We start from the raw sequence: 15752 nt of genomic DNA on the forward strand, positions 1-15752 counted from the left end.
TTCCTGGAGATCCAGCCGCGAGCCGCCGGTTGCCAGGCGGCCGCATGGAAAGCAGGACATCGGCGAGATGCAACCCGCGCTCTGATTAACCCCGCGCTCACCCCCCGCCAGAATCATTCCGCATGAGCTCAGCCCAAGAGCGCACACGCGGCGCGTTACATAACCCACGGCGATGTGTAAATGTGAATTATTTAGATGGCGTGAACTGCTGCAACCCATTAACGCCGGAGATAAATGTCTTCTCCGATCGTGGGGGCCCGCCGGGGCCGCTCCAGTGCAAATAATTCCACAGCCGCGTCTGTCCGATACAGGCAAAGGCAGCCAGACGAACAAAATGGCATTGTGATGGAAGCAGGGGCCGGATTTACCATTAGGCAGAGTAGGCCCGGGCCTCTAGGCCAGCATTACTAGAAACAAAGCTTGATATATAACCGCGGAGCCGAACGCCAACCGAAAATAACAAGATAAAAATGTATTCACCTTCAATTCAGAGATTTACCCCCGCAGTGCTCTTCTCCCGCCACCAGATGTCCTCAGTCTGATAGCCAGCGTCATTCAACCCACTTCCCCTGAGCCCAGGTCATCCCGGACAAGCCCCCAACCTGTGACTGCACAGTGAAAGGAGAAGCAGCACAGTGATGGGATCATCTCTGTCACTCTGCTTTCTCCTTCCGTCCGCATGTTCCTTTTCAGCACATGAACTGTGATGAGCTGCAGGCTCCAACAATAGAAAATCCGGCTTTGTATAGAAGGAGATCCAAATAATTTAGGGCCCATGCATTACTGCGCTCATAACGGCAGCATGCGGTTGTTGTTTGCGCCTTGCGCTGTATATGGAATGTGTTATCTGGGATGTTCAGGGTGGGCGGGTTCATGAAAAGTTCCGTTTAGTTATATAATAGCGAGATAATTTGTGACGCAATGTTATCAGAGTCGCCTTCCTCTGTATTGATCAGCACTCCGCTCTCTTCCTCCAGGTGGACGCTCTTCGAGTGTTTGTCCGCTCCAATTCCGATGATCTGGAGTTCCCCGTCCTCTTCGTGGTCCGCCAGCAGAAAGCGGTGCTGTCATGGCAGATCCCCCTCGCCTTCAGGGGATAGTAAGTGCCACCTCTGTGAGCCTGAGGATGATGTGTCCTGTCCCCCTCTACAGCCTTTCCCTCCCCCAGCTCCCTATCGCCTCCGACTGTGGCCTTTCCCTCCCCCAATCACAAAGAACCCCTAGGAAGGGGTGGTCGGGGTCAAACTCAGGCATTTCCAGGAAAAGTCAAGATTTGCATATACCTTCAGCCACGCCCCCTGAATGTCTGAGCGTTGTGTCCTCATCACCCCAATGATGTGTTTCTTTTCCCTCCAGTTATCACATGACCTACACCTACCAGGACGTCAGCCGCACGCTGTGCCCCACCCACCCCGCGGGCCAGGCTCCGCCCTCCGATCAGCTGATGTTCATCGACATCGCCTCCATGGCGCCCTCTAGTGTGGAGTACGAGCTCATCGTCACCCGGCTGCTCAACTTCGAACTCCAGTAAGTAGCAGAATCATTGCACATGGCCGCCTTGTGGGTGGACAACTGCCAGCCAATCAGCTGAAGGCAACTCCTACTGCAAGCTTGATCTCATCTCTCAGCTGGTGTATATAGACTTTTATATATATATACAGAAACAAAAAATGTCCCTTTAAGTGTCCCAGTGGCCCTTCCAGTCCGGTGACTTTGGCCTAGGCTGAGATGATGTCATCAGTCTGCTGCAGGCAGGAGGAAGCATTTCCTCAGTCTCCCCTCCCCCAGTGATCAGTCTGCTGCAGGCAGGAGAAAGCATTTCCTCAGTCTCCCCTCCCCCAGTGATCAGTCTGCTGCAAGCAGGAGGAAGCATTTCCTCAGTCTCCCCTCCCCCAGGGAGCAGATAGAAATGTGATGACAGGTCCACTTTATGAGACAGCTTGTCCTGTGTGCGGTCCTCGGTCACGGCTCTCACCTCTCTCTGTCTTTGCTCTGATACAGGACGGGAGTTCCTCTGAATTTCAGCGCGTCGCCGTCCCAGCCTCAGGTAAGGTGGCCCCGCCCCCCGGCCTCGTCCTCTTATCTCCTGCGCCGTGTTTACCTTCTGGGCAGAGAACAGAAATGCTGGAAGGTGACGGCGGAGATCAGGCTCGCAAATAATGATTCAGCCGGGAAAATGTCGTCATAAAAAAAAGTGATAATTATTTCTGGAGCATATAAAAACTAAAATATAATACAAAAAAAATAAAAATACAAAAAAACACAAAAGATAAAAACAAGTTAAAACTATGAAATAGTTAAAACATCTAAAATCTAAAACATAATACCAAATGTCAAAAAAAAATTAATATAAGAAAAAAAAAACTGAATAGTTATTTACAAGGTAGAATATAAACATGTAAAACATAAAATATTATACAAAAGATACATTAAAAAAAAGAAAATGACAAAATAAAGAAAACGAAATAAAAATAAAACTATTAAACACAAGAAAAAAATGTACCAGAATAATTATTTATAAACATATAAAAACTAAAATATAATACAAAACAATTAAATTAAAAAATACACAGATAATGAAAACAAAAAAAAATATTAAATAGTTTTAAAAAATATATAAAATCTATAAGTGTCTGAATGTCTAAATAATTGTTTATAAACATATACAATCTAAAACATAATACAAAATAAAAAAATGTATTTATATAAGAAAAAAAAACCTAAACAGAATAGTTATTTCCGAGGTAGAATATAAACATGCTGCAAGCACTATTATTATTTCGATAGTGCCTTGCGATCCTGTGCGGGGGGGCGATCGCAGGCCATTCACTTCAATGGCCTGCCACGCCCCCTCCTGCCTCACAAAATAGTGAGCCGGCCGCAGTGCGAGGCGGTGCGTTCTGGCCAGAATCGGGCCGGAACGCACCCCATCTGGTGTGAACGGGCCCTTAATGCTCCTATTACCTGACGAGGAGAGTTTGGTGGATGTAAACGGTCCGGTGACAGGTTCTCTTTAACAGAAGAAAAGGAAGCAAATAGGGAGGAGCTGTTTTTTTTTGGGGTTTGCCCGCATTTTAACGGCGGGCGCGTTGTGCAGAGTCATCAGTTCCTCCCGCGCAGCGAGTTTTCGTTTCCAGTTGTTCTGCTCCCCGGGGGACATTGCCGGAGTCAGATGGCGTGACCTCTGGAGTGCTCGCACTAGAACTTGACTGCAGCATTTTACCTGAATTCTCATCATCTGCAGCATTTTTGTTTGTTTACTTTGTATCTCCCCCGGGGCGGGGCGGGGGGGGGGGGGGGGCGAGTATTTAGAGTCGTTTTTCTACTTTAAAACTAAACTCTATTCGTCAATAACCGCAAAGGACACAAATCTCTGTGTGGCCGGAGTCCAGCTTTAAAGCGGAAGGCCTGTGAATCTCCGGCGGGGATTTATTGCTGTCTTGGCCTCCTATTGTTGTTGACTTCCTGTTCTGGTGACTACTATCTCTGCCACAGGAAGTGAAGGTAAAAAATCTCACCAGCGGGGACACAGCAATGAAACCCGACGGGAGATCTGACTCCTTAGAAGCGAAGGGAGTTTGGCTGGAGTTGGACTTACACTATATTGCCAAAAGTGTTTGGACGCCCCTCCAAATCATGTGATTCAGGTGTTCCAATCCCCCCCATGGTCCCCGGTGTGTAGGATGAGGCACCTCGGCATGCAGACCCTTCTACAGACATTGGTGAAAGAATGTGTCGCTCTCAGGAGCTCAGTGACTACAAGCGTAGCACTCCTAAACCTTGTGGACGCATTACCAGGAGAGGCGGAGCTGTTATAGCGGCAAAGGGTGGAGCCAACCCAATACTGAACCCTACGGACTAAGACTGGGATGCCATTAAAGTTCATGTGCGTGTAAAGGCGTCCCAATACTTCTGGTAATTTAGTGTATCTCAGTATTTGGATTTTGAACATTCACACTGATATTCACACATGAGGGAGAATCTGCAGATCTGTGTTGGAAACACGGAACAGCAAGAACATAGTTTACGTGAAATTCTGCCATCCTTGCTGTCCCATATGGACCTTACTGGGGGGAATTTATCAAAACTGGAGCAGTTGCCCATGGCAACCAATCAGCATCTCTCTACAGTTTGCCTAGGTAAGATTTGAAAATGAGACACAGAAGCTCATTGGCTGCAGTGCAAATCTGCTCTGCATTTTGTCTGCTCTGCATTTTGTCTGCTCTGCATTTTGTCTGCTCTGCATTTTGTCTGCTCTGCATTTTGTCTGCTCCAGTTTTGATAAATTCCCACAGCTGTGTTTTTAATAGAGATTAGAATTCAGGTTAATGTTACAATTTTGTAAGGACAGAAAATGATCCATCGGTTCCCATTGACAGCTGTGTCAGCTTTGTCATAGACCCGTGGTCGTACACACAGGAAGTTGCTCACGCCGTTCACTTTTTCTCACGCAGTATTTCCTGTACACGTTCCCGGAAGGTGTGAACTCCGTGATGATCAAGGTTCGCTCGGCAGAGACCTTTCCCTGCACCGTGGTCTCCGTCCAGGATATTGCGGTAAGTGGCTGGTATGCCAGTTGTTTACAAAGCTCAATAGCTGAAGCTCAGGTTACACACACAGCTGAAGAAGAGTGATTCATCCAAATGTAACTGCATCAAGCTCCCCATGCTACGCCAATCCTCTTTCCTCTTCTGTAGTGAATCTCACAGAGGCATAGGAACATATGGAGGACGGACCTTTGTGTAAGGCCAAGGGTGGTTTGTCGCCAGCCATACCATATATGGGGAGTGGGCTTTAACTCCGTGCTGCCATGCACATGCGTACAGCCAACGTTGCTGATTTGTGCTGGGAGTGCACTCAATTGCGCATCTCCAGCTCTGTGAACACACGGTCACCAACAGTGTTTCCAATCAGGAACCAATAGGACAGGCTCCTGATCATGTGATCACTGTGACAGCCATACACAATCATCACATGATCAGGGAACGCCTCTAACATTAGGAAACCCCTAATGGACCCAAGGAAGCTGACGGTAAGGGGTTAAGCTGCTGGATCCTGTGCTTCACCAGTACCATGTACTTCACCTTCCTCTGTAATGTGGCAAGACTTTGATCCAGGATCTAACACCCGACCCCTACTGGACCATCTATTCTCCGGCACTGCAGCAAGACCAACAGGCTTTCTCAGCTGACCTCATTATCAATCTTTAAAGTGAGCTCAGAGCTCCAAGTGTGTGTTCATCAACAGGTTCTGATTGGCTGTCATCTGTTTGCATCAGCCTGTACCGGGTTGTACATTGAACTCATACCTAACCGAAGCCTGCTTCTGCTCTGGCTGGTCCACCACCTGCCCGTGATACTTGGGCCACCTTTCTGGAACTCATACTCAGGGCCACCAATAGAAGGGTACAGGCAGCCATGCTTCACGTAGACCCCCTGTGTACTGGAGGTCCTCTGTTGAGGAGAGGCAAAGAGGAGCAGTTGAAAGTGAATATATTATGTTTTTGGGGGGAAACGGGGGGGGGGGGGGGGGTGGCCTTCAGGTAGGCTGTACAGTGCCCCATGATTTGTGATGGCGGCGCTGCCCATACGACCACTTGTCAGATGTAATGAGTTGCGCCCCGGAGCTTCAGCTTAACCTCTGTTCCAACAGTAGTGAAGACCCATTGACCTCAGGATGCACTTTATAGTCAGTCCACATCCCCAGGTAATGCAGAAGGTTCACAAAATGATTCTTCGTTCACCCTTGAAGAAACAATAATGCTAAACAAAAAAAAAATGACCTACAGTTCAGCTACATGCTGAAAACATAGGACGATCTGTATGTACTCGGTCATGTGACCACACAGCGTTAATTGGCTGACGCCATCCACCATGCTGCTTCTTTGCTCTTGGCCAGCAATGCAGCACAGTCCATCGCTCAGCGGGCTGACTCGGCTCCAGCATCTGTCAGGAAATTAGAGAGTCAGCGGGAGGGACAGGAATTGTGGACGGCCCGCAGATTCTGCAATAAAGTTGAGGAAATCGTCCACAGTGGGGATGATAAATGGCCGGCCTCCAGCGGCTGAGGACAGGGTCCGGGCTCGCCTTTAGTTTAGCACCTGCAGAGCACTACAATACTTTGCTGTGATTTAGAAACAGAATAAAGCAGCGGCACTGTTATTTCTGTATAATAAAATACAAAATGTTAAAAGAATAACATGGAGTGACAAAGAAAACAAACATCAGGCTTTAACACCAAGACAAAGGGTGGAAAAAGGTCCCGATGGGTGGGCATGCCCCTGGTTACTAGCCTTCTGGAAACAAATCTTTACTATATACCATCCATTCTCAACCATGGTCCTGTAGGGTTCCCTGTGGAAAAAGGTCCCCATGGGTGGACATGCACTTGCATACTAGCCTTCTGGAAACAAATCTTTACTATATACCATCCATTCTTAACCATGGTTAGGTAGGGTTCCATGTGGAAAAGGGTCCCCATGGGTGGACATGTCCCTGGTTACTAGCCTTCTGGAAACAAATCTTATCTATATACCATCCATTCTCAACCATGGTCCTGTAGGGTTCCCTGTGGAAAAAGGTCCCCATGGGTGGACATGCACTTGCATACTAGCCTTCTGGAAACAAATCTTTACTATATACCAGCCATTCTCAACCATGGTTCTGTAGGGTTCCCCATGGAAATGGTCCCCATGGGTGGCCATGCCACTGGATACTAGCTATCTGAAAACAAATCTTTACTATATACCAGCCATTCTCAATCATTGTTCTTTAGGGTTTCCCATGGAAAGAGGTCCCCAAGGGTGGACACATCCCTGGATACTAGCCTTCTGGAAACAAATCTTTACTATATACCAGCCATTCTCAACCATGGTTGTAAGATCCCCATGGGTGGAAATGCCCCATTCTCAACCATGGCTCTGTAGGGTCCCCTGTTGGAAAAGGTCCCCATGGGTGGACATGTCCTTGAATACTAGCCTTCTGGATACAAATCTTTACTATATACCAGCCATTCTCAACCATGGTTCTAGGGTCCCCATGGGTGGGCATGCCCCTGGATACTAGCCTTCTAGAAACAAATCTTTACTATATACCAGCCATTCTCAACCATGGTTCTGTACGGTTCCCCGGGTAAAAAGGTCCCCATGGGTGGACATGTCCCTGGATGCTAGTCTTCTGGAAACACATTTTTACTATATACCATCCATTCTCAACCATGGTCCTGTAGGGTTTCCTGTGGAAAAGAGTCCCCATGGGTGGACATGCCCCTGGATACTAGCCTTCTGGAAACACATCTTTACTATATACCAGCCATTCTTAACCATGGTTCTCTACAGTTTCCCGTGGAAAAAGGTCCCCATGGGTGGACATGCCCCTGGATACTAGCCTTCTGGAAACACATCTTTACTATATACCAGCCATTCTCAACCATGGTTCTGTAGGGTTTGTCCTGGCAGGAATACCGGGCCTCGCAAGAAACCAGGAACAGAGATTTGTGTCCTTGACACAATGGGGCAGTACGATAGCCAGCATACTACTACCATAAAGAGGAATTACAAAACGTTTAAACAAAGTCACATTAGCATAATTCATGAGATACCTCCCAGTGTCATCCCACACTGGGCCGACACAGAAATACAAATTATCCAATAGTTATTTGACTATTTATCACAACTTTTAAATGGTTAACTCTCTAAAACCATAGCATCAGCATCTTTTCCTTGTTAGTTACACTGTAACATCATTGAAAGATAGTCAGTATTTGTCGTCTTATCAACTAACCCCACACAGGTGTTTGCTAAGAACAAGAAAAATCCTTTGAAAAGGCCTGTAAACACAGACTGAGATATCTCTTTGCAGGGTCCGCACAAATATATCTTTGCACACTCTGCAAAGATAAAAACTATTGATCTCCACAGACCTTGGGACTTATGTATAACAAGATGGAGTCTCGAATATCAAAATGGATTCTTTAGCTTAACCAACTTTTCCACCTCAGGTTCCCCGTGAAAAAAGGTCCCCGTGGGTGGAACAGCCCTTGGTTACTAGCCTTGTAGAAAAGCATCTTCACTATATACCATCCATTCTCAACCATGGTTCTAAGGTCCCCATGGGTGGGCATGCCCCTGGATACTAGCCTTGTAGAAACACATCTTCACTATATACCATCCATTCTCAACCTCACTCAGGTCACTCACTCAGGGGGGTTCTAAGGTCCCCATGGGTAGACATGCCCTTGGATACTAGCCTTGTAGAAACACATTCCCTATATACCAGCCATTCCCAGCCATGGTTTTAGAGGGGTTCCTCTTACAGGTTGCTGTGGCTGATGACCTTCAAGTGGATGGTGCCTATATAGTTCCAGGACCAACACTACTTATCAAACCAGCAGCATGACCCAGTTATCTAGTTAGCTGTCTGTTAGGGTGGCATTCTGACCACCACTGTAAGGGTTCCATTATTCTTACTGACCATCTGGGGGTGTCTTCCCCATTGACCCCCCAATAACTACATTATTTTAGGGGATTCTCTGAGTAGAGAAAGATTGGGAAAGGCTGACATATACAAGCAGGTGACAGGCCCGAGATACCAGAAATCACCCTCCTCTCAATGATTTTGGGATCGGTCATAAAGAAGGTCCTCCTACGTTTCTTACTATTAGCAGCTAACAGTAATTCTGAGGCGATGGAAACCAACTCTCCCCATCCCCCCACACATACTCAAGGAATGGATTTCTGAAGTTAAATATCTATGGAGGAACTGATGACCCAGGTATATGATAGATTTACACAATATACTTTGACCTGAAGCAATGTAAGAATCTTTTAGAGTGACCACACACACTACTTCCATGGTCCAAGACATGGGTAGGTCGCTTACCTGGGCACCCGGCCCGGTTCCTGTCCCCATAACTTAGACCCCAAACCTTATTACAGTGGTTGTCAACTAACAAGGTGGCCCCTGACACCTCCAAAAGGCTGCACATATTATTCAGTATAAGACAGAAGACTGTGGGAGACGTCAGTCATACTAGAGGAGACAATAAGAGCCTGCCGACATGCATCCAGGGTGGTGAGGGACTAAAGACACTACAGGAGATAGACTGGGGACATGTTGTAGGCCCTGAAGCCTCCAGTCTGACCCTGATCATATGTGTGACTTGCTGGTCCTTATAGAACCCCGAGTGCTGCTGTAACCCACTTTGCATTTCTCTGGCAGTCACAAATCATCTCCACTCTGCTCTCTTCCAGTGTCCCGTCTACGATCTGGACCACAATGTGGAATTTAATGGCGTCTACCAGTCTATGACAAAGAAGGCTGCGATAACCATCCAGGTAAGCGCGGCCCTCGGATCCCCAACGCCATCTCCCTTGCTGGCAATCTGTGTTGGGACAAGCTGGCATCGGCCATTCTGTTCTCCCCTCCCTTTCATTGCCTCTTTTTTTTTAGATCCCAAATTATTTTAATGATTCTCTCCCAAAAAACGGTGCTCAGCCATAAACTAAAAAAAAAAAGTAACAATAACACAAAGTAATGTAATTATAATTTGTTACATTGAATAATAATAATAAATAAATACTATATATCTACTAGTATACACCTTGTAATGCTAAATGATGTGGTCTGTGGACATTTCGAGTATTATTTATATAGTTTGCGCACAGAGCACATTGAAACCCTTGCAATGAGACTACCCCCACACTGCAAGGGTTAAGTGCTGGTTTTTCTCTAGGGGCTGACATAAAGAAGATATACTCACCTGATCCTGGGTCCTGCTGGGGACGGCACTCACATCTCTCCCTCTCCGCTCCGGCTGGGATATATTGCTCGGCGCCTTCACGTCTAATGCAAGTGAATGGACTGTATTAGATATGATGACATCCGGGGTCCCTAGACCGCCAGAGCCCGGGTAAAAGAGGCTGCAGGGACCGGTCTGGGAGCCAGGATGGGACAGAGGATCGGGTATTTCTTTATTTGGGCCCCTGGACAAAACGAGCACTTAACCCTTGCAGTGCGGGGGGGGGTAGCCCCACTTCAAGCAGTGGCATAACAATAGCTATAGCAGCCCATGCGGCTGCTATGGGGCCTAAGGGTGGAAGGGGGCCCCATTAAGAATTGCAGAAGTTGCTGTTGGCCCTGTACCCCCCCTATGAAATTTCCAATCAAGAAAAGCTGGCAGATGTGCAGCAGGAAACTATGCGGACAGCTCTCCTGCTACCTGTCCTTGATTTAGATTTTGCGGAGAGGGTGGAGGGGGGGATTGGGGGCGGTGCAAAGTTTGCTATGGGGTCCCATGACCTGTAGTTACGCCCCTGACTGCAAGGGTTCATTTGAGAAAGTATTCAAAAGTTGTTCCTGAGAGCAGAGACCGTGACACGCTGTTACCCTGAAAATCCTTTCCTGCGCCCCCCCCCCGAGGAGCCTCATACAATAAAAGGCTGATGAGAGCTGTAGCCTTCCCCTATTCTATGAATAAATATTTTACTGCTGCCTCTGCTTGTCCCGGAAATTATTCCTCAGGGGGCACATTCACAATCGTACATTGCGGCAGTGTGCGCCAATATGCACGCCTTACCATGCGTGGCAATGCCAGACCTGAGCAGCAGGCATTCATAAAAAGGGCAAAAGTTGGGCTGGCTAATGGGGATCCGCTGCTTTATGCGCAGTGCGTTATGGTGCCATTCATTGTGAATGGCACCCCAGTGCAATGTACAATGGAGTGCAATGCATGATGCACCACACTGTATATCTCGTGCATTGTGGTGCATTGCATTGTTAACAAAAGGTTAATCTGGTTTTTTTTTTTCTTTGGTTGTGGTGCATTGGCAGCCCATTCATAATGAATAGGCCGTCTTAAAGGAGAACTATGAGGCGAGTGATTTTCACTCAACCTCATAGGTCAAGCCGACCTGTGACAATGAAACTGTGACACGTCGGCTCAATAGATCAGGAATTGAGGGAACACATACCATCGCTTGCTCACTTCTCGATCATGTCCCTGCAGAGAGCGGTGACTTTCAGTCACCGCTCCCTGCAGGGATTCCCCCCCCCCCTCCCCGCTCCGATCCTCCAGCGCTGACTGGCGGAACGGACTGGGGGGCGGGTACAGCTGGCTCTGCCTATAGAGAGGCAGAGTCAGCTGTCACTCACGCAGCTGGGTGGATCCAGACAGTAATGTCGGTATCCGTCCCGGCTGCGGCGGTCTCAGTATACCGCAAGCTGTAGCTTGCGATATACTGAGCTTTGCGTGACGGTAGGACGCTAGTTTATGTCCTCCCGTGAACCCTGAGGAGAACTATGGGGAGAAACACTAACCTCATAGTTCTCCTTTAACACAACAATGCACGCCATAATGCGCAGGAGTTATCTCCACAAAGGATTGTTTTATTGTGAATGGGCCCTGAAGGGAAAATCTACCCAACGGGGCCAGAGAGAGCAGCAGAATGCTGACGGGTGCTGACCTTCCATACTTTAGACAGATCTGACAAGTTCTGGAAGGAGATATAGATACTGATAAGGTAAGGGCAAGTCATGCTTACAATCAGATGCGTCCATTGTTTTTATCTTATGGGCGGAGTCGTATTTCTGGGGCCATTCTCACTACACCGGATTCAATGATGTTGCAGTAATGAGTGTTTGTGATTTTGCTGGAATTGTATTTCTTTTCATTAAAATATCTTCAGATTCCCCCATGCAGAATGCTATCTTTGTATACTGTAGCATTAACAGAACCCTTCACTGGAGAAACCCGAGGTCATTTGGAGGGGTGACCACATACTTTTAGAGATATACCTTGTTTCCCCGAAAATAAGACCTAGTACTATTTTTGGGAATTGCTAGAATATAAGACCTACCCCGAAAATAAGACCTAGTTGTGACCATTCCCAGGGCCGGTGGTGGCATAAGGGGGAACTTGAAGAGCCGCGGGAGAGAATCAGCGGTACCAACAAAGCCAGCGCTAGAGGAAGCGAGGCGGCAGTGGAGGGAGCAGAGCCGCTGCTTCCTCTATAGCGCCGGCTCCTGTCAGTCGGAGTGATACCAAATGCGCTCAGCCTGTGAGGAATGGATAGTGAAAGTGCGCTTCACTCATTCTGGCCAGTGATTGGTTACCAAATTGCTCTTGGAAAGGTACAGCACCCCTGTTTGCCCTGATCACCATATTTTTGTACATGAATAAGTGTGGATTGTTGTACATTAAAAAAATTCAAACAAATAAGACCTACCCCGAAAATAAGACCTAGTGTGTTTTTTTGAGCCCCAAAAAATATAAGACAGTGTCTTATTTTCGGGGAAACACGGTAGTGTATACAATATTTGCATGGGTCAGTTTGTAACGAGTGGCAGCTTCATCTCGCAGAGTAAAGTCTTGTGAAGGTGGAAATGATCTTTTATAATCTTCGGCTAACATTTGTTCTTCTTGTTCCCTTTACCAGAGGAAGGATTTCCCTAAAGGGCAGTTCTATATCGTGTTTGTCATCAAACCAGAGGATTATGCCTGCGGAGGGACGGTCCCAGCGGCCTCAGTCGGTAAGATGCTGCTCTCTGCTGGTGAAACTGCGGAACTGCAGTCATTACTATTCTCCCATACTGCAGTGCGCAGCACAAGTGGAGCCTTCTGACAACAGAAGGTCTATTCACATGTCTGCTTCCATCACATATCCTGTTGTGTCTATGGGGCAGGAAGTGAAGGTAAATCTTCCCAATGGGATAATAAAAGAGAAATTATGTTGAGGTGTCCCGAGGCGGGGAGACACCCGGTGCGCTTACCGGGTGACACTCCACAGTGACCTCATCGCGCACGCGCGTGATAACGTCACGCGCGGTAACGCTGTTACCTGCCGGCGCCCATCTTGGTGCTGGACGCCGGCAGAGAGAGGAGGGGGCGTCACCCGGCGGGACAAGGTCTGACGCCGGGTCCCCTCCTCTCTCTCTCGAGCAACTGTCGGGCTCTCGGTCCTTGACCGAGTGGCCGACTTTTCAGAGGGGTTGTCAGTCATTTTGGTGTCACCCCTCCAATGGTGAAACCCGGGTGCGGGCCACACCCCCATTGTGACGCCACTGGTCCTGACCTATCCTACTCTATCAATAAGTTGGCTTTGCCTACATTTACAAATGAATAGATGAATTATACATTATAGCACGTCATCTGTACGTACACTTTACATTCAATACATACATTACAATATCTGTTTTCTTTTCTCCCGGACAGGAAATCACACGTGGAACTTGAAGCGTGTCAAGCACATTGAAGTCAACATCATTCAGTCAATCAATAGTAAGAGATGAAGTCTTAATAATCCTCTTCTGTACATAGAACCCGGGCCTGAAAGGGGCTGACAACAGTGCAGCATCCACGGCTCAATTCAGGGACTCCTGCACACTGGGTTTGGGGCCCGAGGCAGTTCCTCCTTCCATAGCCACCAGGTGGGATGAGAGTGTTCGGGCTGCAAAGCTTTTTGCTCCGGTTGGGTGGCCAGGCATGGTGCCAGGGGTGAAACACACCAAGCTGTTGTGGTGTATGCTACAAAGTCCCTCTGCACTAACATGTGGGAGTAGCTGGGGGACGGGTTTGGAAGAACATCACTAGTCAAAACTCATCCAATGGAAATGTTGGGGTGGGGGGCATGGTCAGTTAGGTTCTATGGGGCCCCATGAATTCTAATGGCAGTCGTGTTTGCTGTAGTGCAGCAGTTGATCCAGATAAAAATACATCCAGGGCAAAGGGAGAAGCTCTCTTTCTAGACCACCCACTGATACCCATCTTCAATGGGCTCCCCTGAATAAGTAAATTCTAGGCTGGGTTTCCCTTTTACGACAGGTTCTCCTTAATGCAGAAAACTAGATGTTCACCGCACTTTACTTGCTGTATCAAGTGGCCTTCTCTGATTTGCAGCCAGTGGCGTAACAATCGCTATAGCGAACCAGGCGGCCGCTATGGGGCCCAGGCACAGGGGGGCCCGGCCAGGGCATCCCTCTGATGCTGTGTGGGCCGCCTGGGTCGCTATGGCATGTAAGAGTGCTGGCAGTCACTGACGCAGCTCAGAAGCTGCGTTTCCCCCTCACAGCCGCTGCGGAGCTGTGTCAGTGACAGCCAGCAGCTACGGCAGAAGAGGTCAGCGTTCGCAGTGAAGGAGGAGGCGGGGCCCGCCTAAGAGCAACCCCGCCTCCTCTTACATGACTGGCCAGCGACCTAAGAGCAGGTGGGGCCAGTGATGTAAGAGGAGGCGGGGCCCATCGATAGACGAAAAGGCGGGGCCCGGAAGAGTAGGCGGGGCCTGGCGACCACGGAGGCGGATATCGCTGACAGGTAAGAGGTGTGCAGCCCATTTGAGACCCTGCAGAGCCCCCTATAGAGAGTCTATGGTGGGCTCTGCAGGGTCACTCTCAGGTGGGCTGTTTGGTATATCAGGTGGGCTCTGCAAGTGGCATAACTAGCAATCACGGGGCCCCATACAAAATTTTGCTATGGGGCCCTGTGATTTCTAATTACGCCCCTGTCTGCAGCCATACTGTAATGGGACTATAGTTGTCCAAATCACCATCATGATGTAACACACACAGATGGTCCCTGGAAATTGTTTTTTATACTGTTGGCATCTCTCTTGATGTAATTTCCTAGTGCAGGCGATAAAGGGCAAGGAAGATGTCTGATTGGTCAATACAAGCCACACAGACACTTTCCTGTCCTCCTCCTGACTAGGTGTGTTGCAATGGTCACATTTCTGGAACTTGGTTCATCAGGACATATTGTCATTATTTCCCCCTCCCCCAGACTCGGTCTATATCCACGCCACGCTGCTGTGCTTCCTCTTCTTCCTCATTTTCTATTTCGGAGCCTTCCTGGTCTTCTTCGTCGATCACTTCAGGTACGTCTGTCTTTATCTATAATGTCTCCTTTCCCAAGTATCTCAACTCCAATCAGTGCTGGGAAACGTCTGCCGGATGCATCTGATACAGAACTACGGCTGGTACACGGCAATGGAGGATTGGGTTCAGATGACCCCGATGTACACCGTACACGGCCTGGCCAAAAATAAGTCACACACTCTAATAGTTCATTGGACCACCTTTGATTACTGCACACATTCCCTTTGGCATCATTTACATATAAAATGTCACAACATTTATTTCCGTGCATCCATTTTTCACCAAGACCTCATAGTGATGATGGGAGAGTTGGACCTCTGCGTAAAGTCTTCTCCAGCACGTCCCAAAGATTCTCAATGGGATTCAGGTCTGGACTCTGTGGTGGCCAATCCATGCGTGACAATGATGTCTCATGCTCCCTGAACCACTCTGTCACAATCTGAGCCCGGTGGATCATGCCTGGCATTGTCATCTTGGAATATGCCCAATGTGCCGTCAGAGAAGAAAAAATCCATTGCTGGAAAATCCTGATCATTCAATATATTCAGGGAGGCAGCGGACCTCATATTTTGGGGACATAACGCTGCTGAACCTAGACCTGACCAACTGAAGCATCCCCAGATCACAACACTTATCCAATGGAAGGCTCTGACCTACAGTATGTGCTTAGCTAAATCTAGGTGGTGACTTTTTTTTTTTGGTCAGGCAGTATACATCACTATGGCACTCAGTGGCGTCACGCAGGGGGGTGCGGCCCGCACCCGGGTGACACCATTGGAGGGGCGTCACCTCCCTCTGAAAAGTCGGGCGCTTGGTCATGGACCGAACGCCCGACAGTATCAGCAGAGAGAGGAGGGGACCCGGCGGCATACCTTATCCCGCCGG

General features: G+C 48.2%; 1 protein-coding gene across 2 annotated transcripts in view; it reads left to right on the top strand.

Annotated features, from left to right (window-relative positions):
* Positions 1 to 968: 968 nt before the first annotated feature.
* The window catches only part of SIDT1 (SID1 transmembrane family member 1), a 48546-nt gene continuing 33762 nt past the window's right edge, over positions 969 to 15752 (top strand). For both annotated transcript variants that reach the window (XM_018572069.1, XM_018572070.1), the window contains exons 1-8: positions 969 to 1099; positions 1357 to 1527; positions 2002 to 2047; positions 4455 to 4556; positions 9251 to 9334; positions 12434 to 12548; positions 13210 to 13275; positions 14773 to 14866. In XM_018572069.1, coding sequence (XP_018427571.1) covers positions 1364 to 1527; positions 2002 to 2047; positions 4455 to 4556; positions 9251 to 9334; positions 12434 to 12548; positions 13210 to 13275; positions 14773 to 14866 — 671 coding nt within the window. In that variant the 5' untranslated portion in view covers positions 969 to 1099; positions 1357 to 1363. The remainder of the gene's footprint in view (positions 1100 to 1356; positions 1528 to 2001; positions 2048 to 4454; positions 4557 to 9250; positions 9335 to 12433; positions 12549 to 13209; positions 13276 to 14772; positions 14867 to 15752) is intronic.

The sequence above is a fragment of the Nanorana parkeri genome, unplaced genomic scaffold, assembly GCF_000935625.1.
Source record: "Nanorana parkeri isolate BGI_ZX_2015 unplaced genomic scaffold, ASM93562v1 scaffold1924, whole genome shotgun sequence".
Classification (NCBI taxonomy): Eukaryota; Metazoa; Chordata; class Amphibia; order Anura; family Dicroglossidae; genus Nanorana; species Nanorana parkeri.